Consider the following 20,215-nt stretch of genomic DNA (forward strand, 5'->3'; position numbering starts at 1 on the left):
ATTTCCGAGACTGACAGAACCAATTTGCAGTCCATTAAAGGACAAAAGTCACGCTTATCAATGTTGATAGAAAGCCCAATAGATTGAAAGTCATTAGGAGTCAATTTGGGTTCTCTTGTAAGTTTGCTTTGGATCTACTGAGTAGAAGGACGTCATCAGCGTAGCCTATTCCAAGTAATATAGGTCAGTACGATGCAATAGGAAAGAGGGCGAGATACAGTCCAGAATCTTGGTATATATATATATATATATATATATATATATATATATATATATATATATATATATATATATATATATTATCAAGCACTTTTCTTACCATATTTTGTATCAAAATTGAAGTAAAGATTAACACTAAATCTCGAAACAAATAGGATTCATCTTGTATATGAAGGGGGCTTTTGCTTCTTTGTTCCCCCTCAGATGCTGAAGTTCCTAATGCTTAACTAAAATTTCAAGAAACTTTCTTTTTTAGTGTAATAATCGAGTCATTTAAAGATGTTTGACCTGGTTAATTTCTTTATCTTTTAAGTTGATGTTGATGCAAGCTGAAAAAGGTTTCAAGTTTTAAAGTCGAATATTGAATATTTTACTTTTTCCCTCTTTCCAATACTAGATTTTATATTTAGATTTAACTTATTGGATTTTAGAAATCTCATATTCATTGTCATTGGTACTTACTTACTTGTAGCAGGACTCAAGCATCTCTGTTCTCCCTGGCATCCAGTAGCTTCGTCACTGTAGTAAGCCAAGATTCTTGGTTGTTTGTGAGTGGTTCAATCAAATCAAGCCAGGACTTTTCCCATTTTTGTCCATACTTCTTGAAGCTACCCATTATATCTAGGTCAGCCTTGATGCAAGTGAGCCATGTTCTCTTTTGTCCCCCATGTTGCTTTTTCTATCCCGAAAATGGTGTACATCTGAGGGGTTTATTGATAAAGATGTGGTGTGGGCGGCGAAGTGTATGGCCGAGCCATCGGAGTCTTCTTTCTTTAAATATAGTGGCCAAATCCGGACGCTGATAGCAGATTTTTCAGAGTTTGACATTGCTGACACGATCACGGAGTTTAATGCCAATGATTCTCCTTAAACATGAATGGTCAAATACATTGAGGGCTTGAATGTTGGATGTATTCATAGTCTATGTCTCACAGCCATATAGTAAGACAGACCAAACAAGGGCCTGGTAAATCCTTATTCATGTCTTCGGACGAACCTTTTTCTGGTTCCATAAAGAGTGATTTAGCAGGGTGAAGACTCCAGTTGCTGAAGCAATTCTTGACTATTTCTGATGTGCATCCTCCTATTGGGTCTACCACAGAGCCTAGGTACTTGAATTTATGTATCTCATCTATGGGTGACTGTTCTAGTAAAATTGGGGGATCTTGAGATGATATACCAGATGTCATGACCTTTGTCTTCGAGGAGCTTATTTTCAGGCTGCCCAGAGAGGATTCTTCAGCTACCTTCGATAGCATAGATTGGGCTTTTGAACGAGATTCTGCTAACAAGCAAATATCGTCAGTGTAGTCCAGATCGGTGATCACAAAATTGATGCTTACTTCAACGCCTGAAAAGGTTGCCATTGCTCTGGTCATAATCCAGTCGATCACGAAATTAAATAAGACCGGAGACAATATACATCCCTGTCGGACAGCCAAAAACAGTTTGGAACATCGAGGAGAGTTCTCCACCAATCTGAATTTGGGCTCGCGTGTGCTGGTAGTATGCTTGGATAAATCTGAATATTTTGCCTGGTACTCCATCCTCTGTCATAGCCTTCCAGATTCCATCCCCTAAAACAGAATCAAAAGCTGTAATAAAATCTATGGATAGAGACACACACAAATGGACTTACCCTCCAAACAAACCTAGAATTAACTTCACTTTGACTTTGTATTTAACAATTAAATCCTAGACTTTCCTTGGGTGTTTTTTTCTTTGTTGTTTCTGGTGTTTTGCCCTGTGTTCAAAGGCTTGTCTTACTTACGTTGCACTGGATACGAAAACGATTATGTAGCGCTATGGCAAATACTTTTGCAGCAATGCAGATGAGAGAAATCCCGCGATAATTGCTACATATCGTCTTTAGCCCCTTTTTTGAAGACTGGAAGAATGATAGTCTCCCTAATCCTGTGGAATCATCTCTTCTTCCCATGTATGACAGGTTAGTTTGTGAAGCCTGCTGGCAAGTGCTGTCCTTACATATTTGTAAAGTTCAGCCGGAATGGCATCAGGACCAGGGGCTTTATTGCTTTTAAGATAATTTATTGTTTGTTGGACTTCATTTAACATGGGGGGAGCCACATTCACATCATTGTAAATACTGCTGGGTGAGTTTGGTTCCTGCAGGTCATCAGGGCTACCACTTGGATTATCATTTATTGCTGTGGAGAGTTGGTGCGGGTTAATTAGTTTTTCAAAGTGCTCCTTCCAGAGCTTTATTATTTTGGTATTGTTCGAGAGTAACTTGGCATTTTCATTTTTGATTGATGTAAAAGTAGGCTTATGTGATTTACTCCTGATTGATTATAGGACTTAATACATCCCTTTGATGTCTGATCTAGAGGCAGCGGCTTCCATGTCTTCAGCGATTTTCTCCCAGTATTGGATTTTCTCGAGAAATCTTATCATTCTTAGCCAACTGGTGGCATTCTCTTCTCAGGCGTTTGAACAACTCCGATTTTTTGTCTGATATCTGTTGCTTGTGCTCAGCCAACTGAATTCTCCGTGTTGACATCCATTTTCTGGATAATCTTTTGCGGTATCCTATTGTAGTTTCTGCAGCCTCGTCCATTGTATTTGCGTATGGTTAGCCATTCTTCATTAAGCTAAGGTGCCATCTAACTGATATCTTAAGCCTTAATTTGGGTCTGTTTAATTAATATTTTTCCTCCAGCTGTTGCTCTTCTGTTTCGAAAAAAGTAGTCATTTTGCCTTTGTTCAAAAATCAATCTAAGCCAGATTTCAAGAACTGTAGAAGAATTTATAAGACTTGTATTCTCTAGAATAATGGAGAAGTTAATAGTCAAAAAAATACACTCCAAACAAACCTAGAATTAACTTCACTTTGACTTTGTATTAAACAATTATTCCTAGACTTTCCTTGGGTGTTTTTCTGTTTTGTTTCTGGTGTTTTGCCCTGTGTTCAAGGGTTTGTCTTACTTACGTTGCACTGGATACGAAAACGATTATGTAGCACTATGGCAAATATTTTGGCAGCAATGCAGATGAGAGGAATCCCGCGATAATTGCTGCATTTTGTCTTTAGCCCTTTTTTGAAGACTGGAAGGATGATAGAGTCTCCCCAATCTCCTGGAACCATCTCTTCTTCCCATATACGAAAGGTTAGTTTGTGAAGCCTGCAGACGAGTGCTGTCCCTACATGCTTGTAAAGTTCAGCCGGAATGGCTTCAGGACCAGGGGCTTTATTGCTTTTAAGGCAATTTATTGCTTGTTGGACTTCATTTAGCATGGGGGGAGCCACACTCACATCATTTAAATACTGCCGGGTGAGTTAGGTTCCTGCAGGTCATCACGAAAAGACACTAAATTGCCTAAGGAACAAAAAACTGGCAATTGCAAAAATATTTGTATATATTTTAACAAGACACTACAACAATTCTAAAACCAAGAGTTTGAAGCTTAGTAGAAATTATTGTAATAAATCAGACTTACTTTCAAGAATCCGGGAGAAGGGCTTCATTTCCATTGATTTTTTTTTCATAAAGAAATTGAACACAATTTTCAGCGCCTGGGAAAGTAAAAGCTTGATTTTTAATAGCCAGAATCTGACCTTCTTTCGTGAAATAACCTGTCAGGTTTCTGATAGTCACCTGTCATGTTGATATGTTGATTTTTAGCTTCATTTGACATTGCGTAACTTCAGCATATCAAATTATTAGTTATCTCATTACCCCTTCATAATTTCTACAAGTGCCTTTTACTTGCCCAAGGTATAAAAATGCAAAAAATTAAATATCATTAACGTTCCCTCTCAAATGGGAGCAAATGCCCTTAACTGCTGCAGATGAGAGAATAGGCTTTTTATAAAAACAATATTGAGAAATTTAAATGTAGCTCAGGTGCTCCCGTCCTCCCTTAAGTACGCCACTGCCTTCTTTGTCATATCCCATTTTCTAGTTAGAACAAAATATCAATAATCTTTTATAAGGTTACTTAGCACGTTAGTTTACTTAGAACACCGAAATCAACAGTCACGGCAAAGAGATTAGGCTAAATATAGGCAAACGGTCGGCACGCCACCAAAATATTTTTCAACGCCGGTGCGTCTTTCATCGGCGGCACACCACAGATAAATCGACATGACGTTGAGGTCTACTCAATGTTCTCACTATCCCCGAATTTTCGGGGATTTCCCCGAGTATCTATGTGTCTCTCCGACGTTCCCCAAATCCCCGAAAATCAACCAATCACGGTATCACCCCTAGTAACTATCCCTAGCAAACATTACTTTACATACCATCATTTTTCACTACTCTCTTGTCTGTTAGTTTTCGTCTCGTGTGTTACTTTGCATGAGAACCAGACCGATACAATTTAAGTATGGACAGTTCTTCATATTTTCACAAAACTTTTGTTTTCCTGCATTTAGATTAAACCATTTCGAATGCAGTATCCAAATGCTATTAAGATTCATACATTTATGTCATTCTTGGTCAAGACAATCTTAACAAAATTAGACAAGACTTTTACTTAAAGTTCTTGAACGTTCGGTTAAATTTTGGGTTTTGAAATTGAACTTCTAAAGAGGGAGAATTGTTTTGAAAGCCGAATCATAAGTTTAAATTCTGTTTTCTTTTGCTATTTTTGGTTTCAGACATACTGTATTAATGTTTAATACTTAATGATTGAAGGCATAATATATTGAAGGATTTGATCTTTTAGCCAGGAATTCTTACCATTTAAATTTTTTCTTTCCTTCGGTGTGTAAAATTTAAGTTCTTATCTTTTTTATCTGAGAATTGTATTTGTCAGTACTCCCCTCACAATTACTATTTTGGTCCTTTCATCCGTGTAATGTTTTCAGTGGGCGTAATATTTTAAACTGCAGTTTTAGGATCTTTTTACAGTCTTGCAAAGTTGTTAGTTAGGCGAAGGAAATTTTACTGAAAATATTTTCTGCTCAAATTCGGGATGGCCAAATAAACTTGTTTAAATATCTAGGCCTACCTTTACAACTTCTAATTCCTGAACAATTTTAGTAACCCTGTATGAAGGCTAATTCTGAGATAAAAAAAACAAATTAAAGAAACTGTGGTATAATTTATTTTATTGGGAGAACTGTCCCTAAATACCATATTCTTACCACCTCCTCCCCCTCCTAATTAGGTAAAATTTAGCTATAGACTATGCACAAAATTGGGGGAACAGGGAATTTAAACGGAAGTGACCCCAAAAATGGTATACATAAGAAAACTTCAGTTACAGCTTAAACTACAATTTTGGTTATTAGGCCCATGTTGTTTTCTTGTCAAGTTTTATATTATTTTCGGACTTATTTACCATGAACTGCAGGTTAATAATGTCAAATAATGTTAGTTCAAAAAAAGAATAGGTAACTTTTATATGATTTGTAGCCTATATCTATCATGTCCAGACATTAGATGGGCTGATATAAAAATGAGACTGCAATAAGTACTATATTTGAAATACGGATGGCCGCAGGGTTGGTGGGAGGGGTGGGAGTTAATCGGTGACTATATTTTAGCTATGATGTGACCAAAAGAAAGGAAAGCATAGTAGAAACAAACAATGAAAAAAATGGATGTGTCGAGGGAGTGTATTCCACCGGGGGGGGGGATATTTTCTGATGGTATTTTCCGCAGGAAAGTATTTTCTGCGGGGGTATTTTTTGTGAGGGGGAGGGGTACTTTCCAGTTGTTTCTGCAGATGGGTTTTCCGGGGGTAAACGCCTAAAACCTTAGAATCAGCATGAAAAACCATAATGTGTCAACTGTAGTCGAAATGCCCGTTTTAATTTAAGTTTAAATTTACTTGTTTAGTTTAGTTCTTGTTTGTTTCAAGTTTTATTGTTACCCCATACTTATAGGTTTGAATTTTGTCTATTTAATTCACATATCTAGAAACCGTAAACAATATTTGTTTTTAAATATTATTGATTATTTGCTGAGATTAATGACTTAATGAAATACTGATACTGGTATTTACAGTTCAAATGTGTTCACTATTTTTCTTTTACAATTTTGAAGTTTTTGCCGCAATATCAGCAATAAGTGTTTTCAGCTATGGTTTCCTATCCCTCGCTCTGGCTCTAAAACTTAATCTGTAAAAGGCTTGATTTACTGTGCGACTCCAAGCCCTACTTGAGCCTGAAACCGAAGCTAAAACCAATTTTGGCCTCCGAATTATCGCAACGAAATTCCATTTTTATTTTCCCCGAAAATTCCCCGAATCTTGAAGACTTGTCCCCGAAAACTCCTTCAGTTTTTAACACTTGTCCCCGAATTTTAAGATTCGAGAGTGGGAGCCCTGGGTCTTCTAGTCTCCATCAAACAGCATATTAACTGAGATCTGGATGGTAACTGTAAAAACAGGAGTTTAGATTTTGAAAAACCATAAGAATTCCGCGCTTTAACACGAATACACATTTATTTCTTTAAATAACAAACAAATTTCTAAATATTAGCGTGCATATTTTGATTGGGACTAGCCTGGGTAAATATGAACTAGGAGAAAGAGCTTTGAAATGGTAAATTACCACCCTACTCCTTAAACGTAAATACAAAGCAGCGTTTTTTTCTTTCTTGAATTTTTCCAGTGTTCTAGCTCCCAATTTTTTTATTTTTACCTTGACGGACCTAAGAGTTAGTTCAGATGTTTGGGAATTCCCATTTGGAGTAAGGTTTGGATTTTTTCCTAGCTTTTTCCACACGGAAGGCTGAAGTGATTTCGGGAACCGATTTCAGCATCATTGGACAAACCATAGTGGTAAGAAAAATAGGTTGAAAGAAAAAATTATTGCGCGAGATTTTCAAAACAAAAAATCGTTGACACAAATAGTCGACTGGAGTTTATTAATAGTTGCACGATTGATCTCAGCTTAGTTCTAAGCTCAGTAGCGGGGTCTCTCACCACAGACATCTCTGGCTGACTGTTTATTTGTATCTCTATTTTTTTTTTGTGATGATCATGATGATAATCGGCGCTGATTTTGTAAATCGGCGCCGAAAACTAGAAAAAGTTTCAAGCTGAAATCGGCGCTGATTTGGAACTCAGTTCCCAAAATCTGCTATGTGTCCAATCCTTAACATAACATGACATTCCCAAGAAGAAGGATATGAATTTATCCTAAGAAAAGAAGAAATATTCAAAGATTGGGATACATTGACAACCCAACCCAGAAAGAAGAGGGGCAAATGATCTGATGTTCAGGACGCACGCCTCGATTCACTACAGTTGATTGATATCAATATTATCCGTCATTTGTTTAGGAAAGAAATAAAGCAATCAGAGTAACAAATGAATAGTGGAAGACCAATCCCCATAAGATATATATATTGTTGGAGAGTATCAGAGGTACAGTTAAATAAGAATAAACTTGCTATCTGGGAAAGGGGTTAGGTTATGAAAATCAAACTTTCAGTAATGAACACTGGGCCAAAACAAAGGCTACCTTGGTTAAAGGTATTATCAAGCTTCTATCTTAACACTCTTATGATTTTTAAGTCTTAAAATTCTGCCAACTTGAAAGGTCTAGGCTATTAGGCTATACCTACTTGAATTTTGAGGAAACAACATTATACCTTATTTTTCTCTGGTTTTAGTCTTGAAAATGCAATTCCCATTAATTGAGTAGAAATAACAATGGGTTTTGCTAAGCTTAGAAAATCTGCTTGTAGATCTTTGAAGCCTCACAGGCTAGATTGGGACTAAGTAAAGTTATAGAGCTGAAAACAGCTTGGTACTGGTTAAGAAAGAGGTATGTGCATGATAGGCTAACTGATGTTTTGTTAATGCTAATGAAATAAAACCAAATAGAATATAAAAATATAATAGTTTATGTCAAAAATTGGGGCTAAATGGACTATTTGCATGTTGAGGAGGGGGCATGGGCACCCATTTGGGGGGCAGGGGCTGCCAGCCCCCTGACTGAATGGAGGTGTCATATGTTTGGGTAAATTTTTTGCAAATCATATTATTGACTTATGAATAAATTAAACATACCACTTGATGCCTTTTTATGCTCTTTTCAAACCTAATAATCATTTTTGTTGGAAATGAATTTGACCCTTATATATACCAATTCAGGGAATATATTTGCACATTAGGGGGGTGAGGGTAAATGTTATTTCCAATGTAAATGGGAGGTAAGATTTTACTCCCACCCCCCTAATGTGCAAATATATAGCCTACCCTGAATTGGTATATATATGGGTGGGGGTAAAATTAATTTCCAACAAAAATAATTATTATATTTGTATAAGTGGTAGGCCTATGTTTACTTTATTTGTAAGTCAATAATATAATTTGCAAAAAATTTACACATATTTGTATTAATTTAAAAAACTTTCCATAGAATAAGTTTTCAAAGAAAAGGAGAGGGTATATTTTTTGTAGATCATATTATTGACTTACAAATAAAGTAAACATACCACTTGATGCCTTTTTTATGCTCTTTCCAAATATAATAATCATTTTTATTGTGAATGAATTTTAGCCCCCACCCCTATATATTCCAATTCAGGGTATATATTTGCACATTAGGGGGTGAGGGAAAGTTTAAACTTACCTCTCATTTACATCAGAAATAAAATTTACCCCCACCCCCTAATGTGGAAATATATACCCTGAATTGGTATAAATAAAAGTGGGGGTAAAATTTATTTTCAACAAAAATGATTATTATATTTGGAAAGAGTATAAAAAAAGGCATCAAGTGGTATGTTTACTTTATTCATAAGTCTAGGATATGATCTGTGAAAAATTTACCAAGTAAAGAGCTCTTTTAAGCCAAAAATGGGACGAAATAAAGTCAAATAATCTTGCAAGTATAAAACTACCAGAAACACTATGAACAAATACATGAAACTCAAAACAAACAGAAATTATAATAAATAGCCAAGTCAAACTCAAAACAAGCAAAAATTAACATTACTAGGGCTGACAACCCCCATGCCTTCTGAAGACCAGAACATAACTTAGGTTTTACTGAAAAAAAATGACTATGGATTGTCAGTTTAATTTACCTATACTGATATTTATTCCTTAAAATAAAAAATGGGTGAAAAAAGTGAGTAAAATTTTTTTTTGCTTATTTAAGTGAAAACATTTAAACATATTTTTTTTTCAGTAAAGCACAAATTATGTCCTGGTCTTGAGAAGGCATGGGGGTTATCAACTCTACTAATGTTAGTTTTTGCTCAACAAATGGAAAAAAACAAAATATTAAATATATTTTTAGGGAATGTAGAAATAGTATAGGATATTTATGAATTTTTAGATTATGGATTTTAGATTTGATGTAATTTTTTTAATGATTTTTTGGAATTTATTTTAAATTGGTGGAATTTTTTTATATGTTGAGGGGGATAGGATTTGCCTGGATTTTGAAATGTTTGATTTTTGGGAGTTTTTTAAGGATTGTTGTAGCTATCCAATAACACAAGGCCCAGCAAGAGTAGATTGTGTGGAGATGTGATGTATTAAAAAAACAGTGTTATATTTTTAATTTTTTTTTTATGTACGTAAATCTAGTGAAAAGTCTGTTAAAGTGTTCTCAGAAAAGTAAATGTATTTTAAAGTACAAAAATGTATATGCATTTTAAATTTGTATTTTACTGTTGTATGTTATAGGCCTATTGAATGGGAGCAGCCGCTTGCTGCCATGGGTAGCTAGAATGAGAATTTTGAAATTGTTTTATTGTAAATTAATGGATTGAAAATTGTATAAATGAAAAAAAAGTTTTTAGGAAAAAGGTAGATAAAATGTATTAGGAGAGAAAAAATTATGTATGTGAGGTATTATAAAAATGGAAAGCTATGGAATGTCAAGTAAAAGGTAAGATAGATTGGTAGTAAAGTGAAGAAATAATAGAGAAATAGGGGCGAATTAGATTACAAATAAGCAGGGAGTGCTCAATCAAAAAAAGAGAAATAAAAAAAAGAAAAATGTTTGTTTTCTTGTTTCAAGTTTGGTTCAACTATTTATTTCTAATTTCTGTTCATTTTGAGTTTCATTTATTTATTGATAGTGATTTGTGGTAATTTTATGCTTGGATGATTACTTCACTTCATTTCTGCCCATTTTTGGCTTAATGGAGCTCTTTACTTTTCTTTTAAAAGCTTGTTCTATGGAAAAGGTTTTTTTTAGATGAAATTCTGTTTGTTTTTTATTGACAAAGTCATTTAAATAAAAAAAGATATATTTTATGTCTTTTCGTTTTTCTTTTCTATAAGAATCCATAGTTTGGCATAATTGTGGGGATTTGACATGCCCAATATCCCTAAAGACATAGTTGCTGGACCGTTCTACTATGCTGAACAAAATTGTTGTCTCAAAATTTTGACTGGATGTGTTTGGAAAATGATTCGGCCTGAGAGACTGGCTGATAGCCCTCCAATCTCTTTTTACTCTTAAAAAGAACACTAGAAATTTCAATTTTGAACTTAATTAGCTTCTTTAAATGTTTCAACTAAATGTCTAGCTTTTATAGACTAGTGCTGCCTACGATATTGCTTATATGCATTTCCGAAAACCTGCATGCATACAGTTTTTTTTATTTAATTGGAATGCCCCCTAAACACTTCCTAGAAGTTTCACCTTAATACTTTAAGCATCATTAGTTACAGTAACTGTAGTTGTAGTACTAAAAGAATACACATTGTGCCTTCTGGCTAGTTCAAAACCCCCCACAACTTACTCTTAAAGATCTAACCTAATAATACAGTATAAATTGTTCTTGAGATATTGCTTTGTTGCTTTTTTGAAAATTCCCATGCTCATAGTTTGTTTTGATTTAGTTCAATGTCTGCCCAAATATTTCTTATATTTGATTACTGAAGGGGGGATCTCCATCATGCTTGACTCTTAAAGTGGAACTAGAAGTATGCATTTCCAATCAAATGAGCCTCCTCTAAAGTTTACAAGACCACCTTTTCATAAAAACCTTACATCACCCTGGGGCATAACTTAAAACCCTTATCTCAATACTTTTGGGGGTTGGATCAACCCCAAAGGCCATGTTAGGAGATCTTTGGACTATTTTTGAACAAATGGCTGTCTTAAAGTTTCTTTTGGATGCATTGGGGAAAGTATGGTGGGGGGGGGGAGTATAGCTGCCCTCTGGTAAATTTCACTCTTAAAAATGGCTCTTCATCTTCTGATTTCCAATCCAATGAGCCCCCTCCAAAGTTTATATGACCACCATTTCCATACAAACCTTAAATTCCCTTGGGGGCATGCCTTACAACCCTTGCCCTGAGGACTGTGAAGGGGTTTTCATCCTCAAAGACATAATTTCTGAACTTTTAAGCTATATCAAACAAAATAACTATCTTGAAATTTTGACTGGAAGTGTTTGGAGAAATGATGGGTGTAGGGGGTGGTTGCCCTCCAATCACTTTTGAATATTAAAGAAGGCACTAGCTCTTTCAATTACCAACTGACTGAGCCCTTTTCAAGGTTTCTACAAGAGCAAATGACCATCTTAAAATTTCTATAAGATGTGTTTCTAGAAAATACAATGTGTGTGTGTGTGAAGGGGGCTATTTGCCTTCTGATCACTTTGACTCTTAAAAAGAGCCCTATAACTTTTGATTACGAATCCAATGAGTCCTCTTTGAAGTTTATACAACCACCTTTTCTATAAAAACCTTATATGCCCCCAGGGCATAACTTACAACCCTTGACCTGGGGGCTATATGGGGGGAGGGGGAGGGAGTTATCCTCAAAGACCTAATTTCCGGACCTTTCAACTACACTGAACAAAATGGGTATCTCAAAAATTATAATTGAATTTGATTGGGGAAAGTGTTGGTGTTTGGGAGGGGGGGAGGTGGAACTGGATGACCTCCAGTCACTTTTGACTGTTAAAAATGCCAGTAGAACTTCTGATTACCAATAAAATGAGCCTCCTCTGAGATTTATTTGACCACCCTTTCTATAAAAAAACTTATATTCCCACAGGGCATAACTTACAACCCTTGCTCTGAGGGTTGTAGTGGTGGGGGGTGGTCATTCTCAAAGTCATAACTTCCAGACCTTAAAACCAAACAAAATGGCTATCTCAAAATTTTGATTGGATGTGTTTGGGGAAGTGATTGATGTGGGGGAGGGGGAGGTGGTTGTCCTCCATGAACTCTTGTGAAGTTCCTATGATATCTCTATCATAAGAAGTGCCCTGGTTACTTAGGCAGCACAATTAACCCAACCTAGGTATCTTTTAGTCCCCCTAAACTCCAAAAAATTAAAGCTTAAATGTACTCCAGACAACTTTGTTCAATCACTATACATTGGAGACTACCCAGTTATTATCCTATCTGATGTTCAATACAATTGTTTTCATGCTTACCACTTTCTTAACCAGTACCAACAGCTTTCTTGTACTTTATTAATACAAAAATCTATTTGACTTTTCTAACACAATGTTTTCCAAAGGTCAGTGCACTCTAGAAGGAGAAAGAGTGGATGTAGGTACTTTGAAATTTCTTCCCATGACAGACTTAGTAAGTAGATTCATTTGTGAAAGTTTCATTTTCCTAACCTAAATCCTTTCCAAGATAGCTAAACTAAAATTATACCACAAGTTAAATCATGAGTCAAATGGAAGACTGAATGGTCTTTCCTGGAGTCAAATGGAGGGCTGAATGGTCTTTCCTGAAAAGCCCACATTTGATGCAACAAAAAAAAGAAGCACACATTCATAAAGTATAAACAAGTCAAGGTTGAGGTAAGTAATTGAGTAAATAAGTATAAAGTGTAGTTGAGGAAAATCATCTCAAATCACCTTAGGGCTATGTTCCTTATTTTTCAAGTTTATCTTAAGCTTAGCCTATTTAATTAAGTAGGCTACCCTAGCTTACCCATACTAAGAAGTCTGTTGCTGGTGCTAGCTCAACTTTGGGACTGATTAAGCACATCCGTTTTCCAGTTGCTTGTCAAAGTCATTAATATTATGTAAAAAGGACTAGTTTGGCCCAGGCTTAAAGTTGGAATGTTACTAGCCTCCCCATATTTTAAGAATGACATTAGAGTCTAGAAGAGATGCCATTCAAATAGTATCTGGCATGCAGGAATTCTCTTAGACTAGGTAAACTGAAACTTCCAACTCTTGTTTACAGGAGAAGAAGAGATGACGCCATTCTAACCTACAAACTTGAATTTACAGTTTATAACATAATTTTAGCTAGGATGAAAGTGAATATATCACTTGATGCCATTTTTATGCTCTTTCATGATACAGTAATTGCTTCTGGGTAAGTTTTATTTTAAGCCCTAAGGGGGCTCAAAACAGCCCATAATCAACAAAAGTTCAAAAGTATGTTTCTTAAAAAAATAGCATTTGTAGCAGATTCAGGAATGATAATTATCATTTTCCTTAATTTTAAAGGTAAAATGTTATTTAGAAGACAAATTAGCAGAATTTTTCCAGAAGAGCTTGAAACCCAGGACTTGGAATTCCCTAAAGTCCCTTTTTTTGGCTGTAGTTCCTTTGAAGTCGCTTTTTATACAGAAAGTCCAAAGGTCAGTGCCCTCTAGAGAGAGAAGGAGTGGATGTAGGTACTTTTAAATGCATTCTCATGACAGACCTAGTAAGTGGATTAATTTGTGAAAGTTTCATTTTCCTAACCTAAATCCTTTCCAAGATAGCTAAACTAAAATTATACCACAAGTTAAATAAGGAACAACCAATTGCAGTAGTTCAATTCAAGTCACAGAGTGAGTCAAAAGGAAAACAGCCGAATAGTCTTTGCTGAAAAGCCCACATTGGCTGAAACAGAAGAAGAAGAAGCACACATGCATAAAATATAAACAAGTGACCAACCTCTTTGCCCTATATCTCTGGGACATGAACCTCTCCCACATGAATCTACAACGTGCTGATGATCTGATACTACGGTCATCTGGCAACACCTTTGAGATTGCACAGTCAAAGCTGCAAAAGTCACTTTTCCAATTTGAAAAATTTTCTTAATATTCAGATTTACACATTGCAACCATCAAGTCGAAAATAATTCAATTTCACCGAAAGCGAAATTGCTAATGCAAGACTAACTATAAATGGAGCAACTATTCCAGAAGATAGTCATATGAACTACCTAGGTCTCATGCTTGACCAAAAACTTAACTTCCACCTCCATATTTTAAACACAATAAAAAAATGCTATAGAAAAACAAGTAAATTAAAAAGACTTCTTTCCACACCCTGGGGATGTAAGGAGAAAACCTTACTACAGTTTTTCAAATCACATATAAGACCCCATATTGACTATGGGCTCATCTATGGTGCATGTGCAAAGACCCAGATGCAAAAAATTGAAACAATACAAAATGATATAATACATCTCATATTTGGTCTTGTGGAAACCCACAAGCACCAAGTTTCTGCTTATGGAGATTGGATTAACAACAATAAGGGAGAGACGTAGCTTTATCTTGATAAAACATCTTACAAAAATTGAATCAAATAGCTCACACACCCTACATAATTGGTTAAGAAATCGGGCCATGTATAGAGGCATTGCTGATGAGTATGCCAATATTCAGAAGAAGTTCCCTGTACCTGTAAAGTCTATTGCACCTACTTTCCCCCAATCCCCTCCATGGAATTGGTCAACCCCCATAATAAATACTGATTTCTCAAAGTGGACTAAAGATTTGACCCCCATTGCTTTTGTCCAGAAAAAATTTGCTGAACTCAATACAATTACTTATAAAAACCATTTCCAAATTTTTGTTGATGGGTCAAAACTGAATGAGAAGGTAGCAAGTGATGCTTTTCTTCCTCACCTGAATATGGCAATGGGTGAGAGATTGTATAATAATGTATCTATAACTGTCTGCAGAGTTAAATGCCATAATCATGGCATTAAAACACCTTATGGACAACTAACCTTTGATTGCTAATTCAAATAATATTATAGTTTATTCTGACTCTTTGTCAAGCCTTGAGTTGCTGTCTTCAGCTCCTCAGTATAAGTTGGATATTGACACTTATCATTGTCTTAGTATTATAGATAATCTTGCTTCAACTGGCATAAGAACTTATCTTCAGTATATTCCTAGGCACTCCGGTATAAGTGGTAATCATCAGGTTGATGAAATAGCATCTTCTAGGCAACAGTCTTAATACAAAGAGCCATCAGCTAGCAATGGAAGTAAAACTCTTGAGATATTTTTTGGGCAAAAATGCTGCATACAAAGAAGAAATCATATGGGTACTCAAGTCATTGCATGCTTCTATGTCTGCAGCTACATGTGATGGAATCAATGATGTCTTTGAAGTCATATTCTTTTGTAAACTACCACCCAGGATGTTTATGAGTGTGAAGGAAGCTATGTACGTGATAGCTGATGTACTTCATCCACACTGTCAGAATCTTAGGAAGGGCATAGGTTAAGCTTGTTTTTGTTCTTGAATGCAACAAAACTGCAAAAAGTGAAAGAAAAAAACCCTACAAATTAGAGTGTGCTTTTAATCCTCTTTAAGAAATCAAGTTGTGATCCACCAGCTGATGACATATTTCATGGGATATCCAAATGGTGAGGAAATTGTAAAAAACGCTCATTTCATGCATTTAGAGCAAGTATTTAGCTCTTGACAGGTTAATGAAGATGGGTAGCAATGGTCCTAATATCAATAAAAAGGTATGGTTGCAACTGAATGCATTGAAGAAGAAAAAGTCTTCAAAAGAGCTTGTGAACATTGGAACGCATAACAACCATGTTGTGCCCAACGCATTCATGAAAGGGCTCCAGGAATTTGGCAAGGAGTCATCCGATTTTATTGTCATCTTGAGGATTTTTTTTTCCTTAGCTGGCCTGCATGATGTGAGGATTCTTTAGAATTCCAGAAAACGAAAGGTATCCCATACAATAGTTTCATTCAGCACATCTCAACAAGGTGGCTGAAATTTGGTCCTGCTGTTTGGTGAGTGGTTGATCAGCAGCTGATACTCTTGAAGTATTTTTTTGGCATCACATGTCATCAAAGAAAAATTTGAAGAATGTTGCACCATCAGCAAAGTGTCTCAAGATTGTAAGCTAACTAAAAAGGAAAGATATGCTTGCAGAACTTGGATCTGTGTATTCATTTTCTGAGCTTTTTATGAAATTTACAGCAGCATTTCAGAAGAACAAACCCCTTGTGCATGCTCTTCATGCCAAGCTGAAAAAAACTTATTTCTCACTGTTTTTGCAAGACTTTTGAAACCCAACATAGTCATGTCTTCTGGTGAAATTTCTACCAGTCTGCTTGATAACATGGACAACTATTTGCAGGACACTATTGTAGGGTAGCAGGTTGAGCTTGCCTTAGATGCTCAGGAAGTCACCTTGGTGGAAAGACATGGGTTACATCAAAGGGTGCAAAGGCATTTCAAGGCAGCAACGAAACACTTGATCAAGAAGTGCCTCATCTCTTCTAATAGCCTTATCAGAATGCTTAGGTATCTGGATGCCACAGAAAGAAAAAAAAACTTGAAGCCTATCAAATATAGTTGTGCTTGCGTGAGAAATCCCTGTAGGAGTAAGTCTTGACAGTGTTTAAAGTGAGTAGATATTACTGGAAGCCAAGAGCTCAGCCGAAGCAACACCATCACATATCAACCATTACTGGCATCAAATCTTCTCAATGATGGATGTTTTTGGTTTTCGAAAGTGTATACTTTTGTGTTGAAACTTATAAAAGCTGCATTGGCAAAGCTGTGCTGCATTTTTGCACAGCAGTACTGATGTAGGGAGCTGTTTTTTGCTCTCAGGAAGACTTCTTCCATCAGACAGAGCCTCCATGCCAGAAAGAGTCCCAAATGCAAAGCTGCGCATGATTGATGGTTTGAACATATATAATAATAATAATTTATTCATCACCCACTTTTATACAAAACAAGCAGAGTAAAGTACACTAAAAAGAAAAAAAAATTCAAATACACTGAAACAAAGATAACTTAAACCTTAAGCACTGACAAAAGCACACTAGATAATATTATGGTTTGGGCCTAGGGACACAAAGGCATGTCTTGTTAAATTATTACTACGTAATTCAAACGATTGGATAATGTTGGTAGCACCATACTTCTCAGTAATACATGTATTACAATTAAAAATTTGCAATATCTAAAATCAGCGAGACGGATCTGGCGCAAATCATTCTTATTCAATAACGAATACCTTCCACTTCAAAACAAGACAGAATGGTCACAATATGTGGAATACAGTTTAGCTGAAGCTCGGCGTGAATATTTTGCGTGGTTAGGTACAATTTTCGCATATCTGATCTTCAACTTTTCTTTAACATTTCTTAGAACTTGAAGTAGTAAAAAAGTGAGTGTAGAACAAATACTAATTCCTAACCACCGTAAACTCGTAAAATTATGAATTACTAAGGATACACAGGACAAATTATGAATTGATGATTTGGGACTTAAAACTAAATATTTGCATTTATCAACATTCAAAAACAGACTAACGTCTCGAAACACAATAGAAATATATTACACCGATACTACTGAAATAAACCTGGTTCGGCTTAAAACTAGCAGGTTGTCAAATACGCAATTATAAATATTGCGTATTTAACGCAAACTAGTTTGCTTTAAATACGCAATATAAGACACATCAGATAAATTGTAAAAATACGAAGACTTGATTCCTATTAACACATTTTGAATGCAAGCATTAAATAGATAAGGTGAAAGCACCCCACCCTGTCGTACTCCAGATTGAACTGGTATATTACCGCAGTACCCTGTACCAGATTTTAAACGAAGAAACGAATTGCTATAACAAAATTTAAGCATATGTATGACAGAAGGGTTCACTCCAAACTCTGAATAAGAGTGCCACATTTGTGCATGGCAAAACTATCAAAGGCTTTAGACAAATCCAAAGCATAATTATGTAATTCGTAACCTTTAGACTGGGCATTATAAAGAGTTGAAGCTAAGACCTTATGCGCATGTTGACGCCCAATACGAGGTTGAAATCCAAATTGGTTTGAGTCTTTTGCAGTTCATTCAATAATATATGGGAGCAGAACATATTCAAAAACCTTACTAATATTGCAAGCAACAGTGATGGGCCTATATGAACTGCAATCAAAAGGGTCTCTTCCGCGTTTAAGAATCGAAGTTACTGTTCCGCAAAGGAAGGAATCAGGCACCACTGACAAACATAAACAGAACTGAAAAAGTAACTGGAGCTGAGCAACTAGTGTCAGACAATCACAACGTAAATGGTGAGCGCTAATCCCATTAAGATCACTCGATTTAGACTTAAGTTTAAGCATACATTTAACATTACTTTTAGATGAGACGGTAATAACATGACGGTGCAAAACTTTAGGTGGCAAACATTTAGCACTGAAAATGATAATGAACACTACTCAATCTTACAAAAAATATTTTTATAATGCCCAATCCAAGACGAATCTGGGATCACATCACTGGTCACTAATGAATCCAATTTAGACGTATTAATGACTTCTTTCCATTGTACTGCACTTTTAGGGAACTCAGCACCACTATATCGAACCAAACGAAGATACCGTTGAAACTCCGCATTTGTCTTACTTTTTATATCAAACACTTGGTCTCGCAAGGGCAGCCCACACGCAATCCAGATGCGAAGCCAGAGTTTAGCACGATTTTTGACGGCTTTAAGACCCGGGTCTTCTTTCCAAATTGGACTTCAAGTTTTGAGTTTAACCCAGACAAGCAGGACAGCCACATTCTCAGCTTGTTTCATGCACTTAACTAAGTGAAGGTAATAAACATTCAGTTGCACTCTTCTCTTGTGGCGAAAAAACACTCGTGCACAGTAGATTAAAAAGTATCTTGACACAGGACAACGGAGCTGTTAGGGTAGAAATATATAAAGGTCAATTGGCTTTGCTCCACTCTCCTTTCATACACCATTTTTTATTAGCAGCACAAGGATGATTAGATGGATCAGCGGTTAATGTCACAGTAAGGGAAAGGGGAAGGTGGTCAAAATCACGTTCGTCTTCGTCAACATTAACGAAAGAACAGGGAACATCGACAGAGCAAATACAATGATCAATATTGATCATAGTTCCCCTATTATGAATATAACTGTAATTTAGAGCTTTGTGTACTATGCGGTAACCAATAGGCAACGAATCTAAAACTAAGTTGGTACGAGTAGAAGAGCTATGAACATCACAATTGAAGTCACCTATCATTAACCAGCGATTCCCATGCTTTCCAATATTGCATAACAGAGTTTTAAGGGATGAGCAGGCATTAGAAAATTTAGTAAGTGAAACTTGACGTTTCTGATCGCAGTGAAGATGTACATTTATAAATACAAGTTGACCAAGTCATATTGCCATAATATTATCAGAAGAGTGAAATAAGATAGGTGACAAAGGAGTAGCTAATCGTTTGATAACACAGGCAAGGCCCCCGGAAGGTCGTCTTTTTGTTTTTCGGACATTGGTGGTAAAGATAATATGATGGCAACTTCTTCATAGAGAGTTAACGGGGATGGCAGGAAGTAAATGTTCTTGCAAGAACAAAATGTCAAAATCATTAATTTTTTGATTTAATGAGCCATCTTTATCTTTCGTACCATTGATATTAAAAGAGCAGATTGAGACGGACAATTCGACACTAATTTCCGAATCACACGTTTGCTCAGGACATCACGCAGAATACGACATTTTAGGCTATATGATGCGTGATTACCCTCAGAATTAGCGCATTTTGGATCAAGCACAAAGGGGGAATCACGGGATGATACATGAGAGCCGGCACAGCGGCTACATTTTGTTGGCTTATCGCATTTGGTTTTCACGTGGTTGTGAAATCGACAATTATGACAGCAACGGGGTGGCCGCAGGAATTCAGAGACCCCGAATGATTCATAACCCACCTTGAGCCCGAGTCGCAGGCTATTACTCTGGGCTACGCCATCAGCAAAGGTAATTTTCACAGCAAGGTGTCGATGACACCTTCACGTGCCTTAAAAATTATCGCCTCATAATTTCAAAAT

At 36.1% G+C, this 20,215-nt stretch overlaps 2 protein-coding genes across 4 annotated transcripts in view; one reads left to right on the forward strand and one right to left on the reverse strand.

The window, feature by feature from the left end:
* Positions 1-1,148: 1,148 nt before the first annotated feature.
* Positions 1,149-1,766, reverse strand: LOC148940709 (uncharacterized). Its single transcript, XM_089105046.1, has one exon. It carries the CDS (start codon positions 1,764-1,766, stop codon positions 1,149-1,151), a length of 618 nt encoding a protein of 205 aa, XP_088961172.1.
* A 5,592-nt stretch (positions 1,767-7,358) lies between these two features.
* LOC148940710 (ectopic P granules protein 5 homolog) overlaps positions 7,359-20,215 on the forward strand; it is a 49,928-nt gene continuing 37,071 nt past the window's right edge. The window contains exon 1 of one of the 3 annotated variants that reach the window (XM_089104880.1): positions 7,359-7,560. In XM_089104880.1, coding sequence (XP_088961006.1) covers positions 7,504-7,560 — 57 coding nt within the window. In that variant the 5' untranslated portion in view covers positions 7,359-7,503. Of the gene's footprint in view, positions 7,561-12,827; positions 12,933-20,215 lie in introns of those variants that run through there. The other 2 variants (XM_089104881.1, XM_089104882.1) reach the window with 2 other exon arrangements.

Source organism: Artemia sp. Qi Xiang Cuo, chromosome 19, assembly GCF_049724085.1.
Source record: "Artemia sp. Qi Xiang Cuo chromosome 19, ASM4972408v1, whole genome shotgun sequence".
Classification (NCBI taxonomy): Eukaryota; Metazoa; Arthropoda; class Branchiopoda; order Anostraca; family Artemiidae; genus Artemia; species Artemia sp. Qi Xiang Cuo.

What these genes read in the sequence shown, in the direction of transcription:
- LOC148940709 (XM_089105046.1), bottom strand. Translation starts at nt 1,766, where the DNA reads ATGGAGTACCAGGCAAAATATTCAGATTTATCCAAGCATACTACCAGC.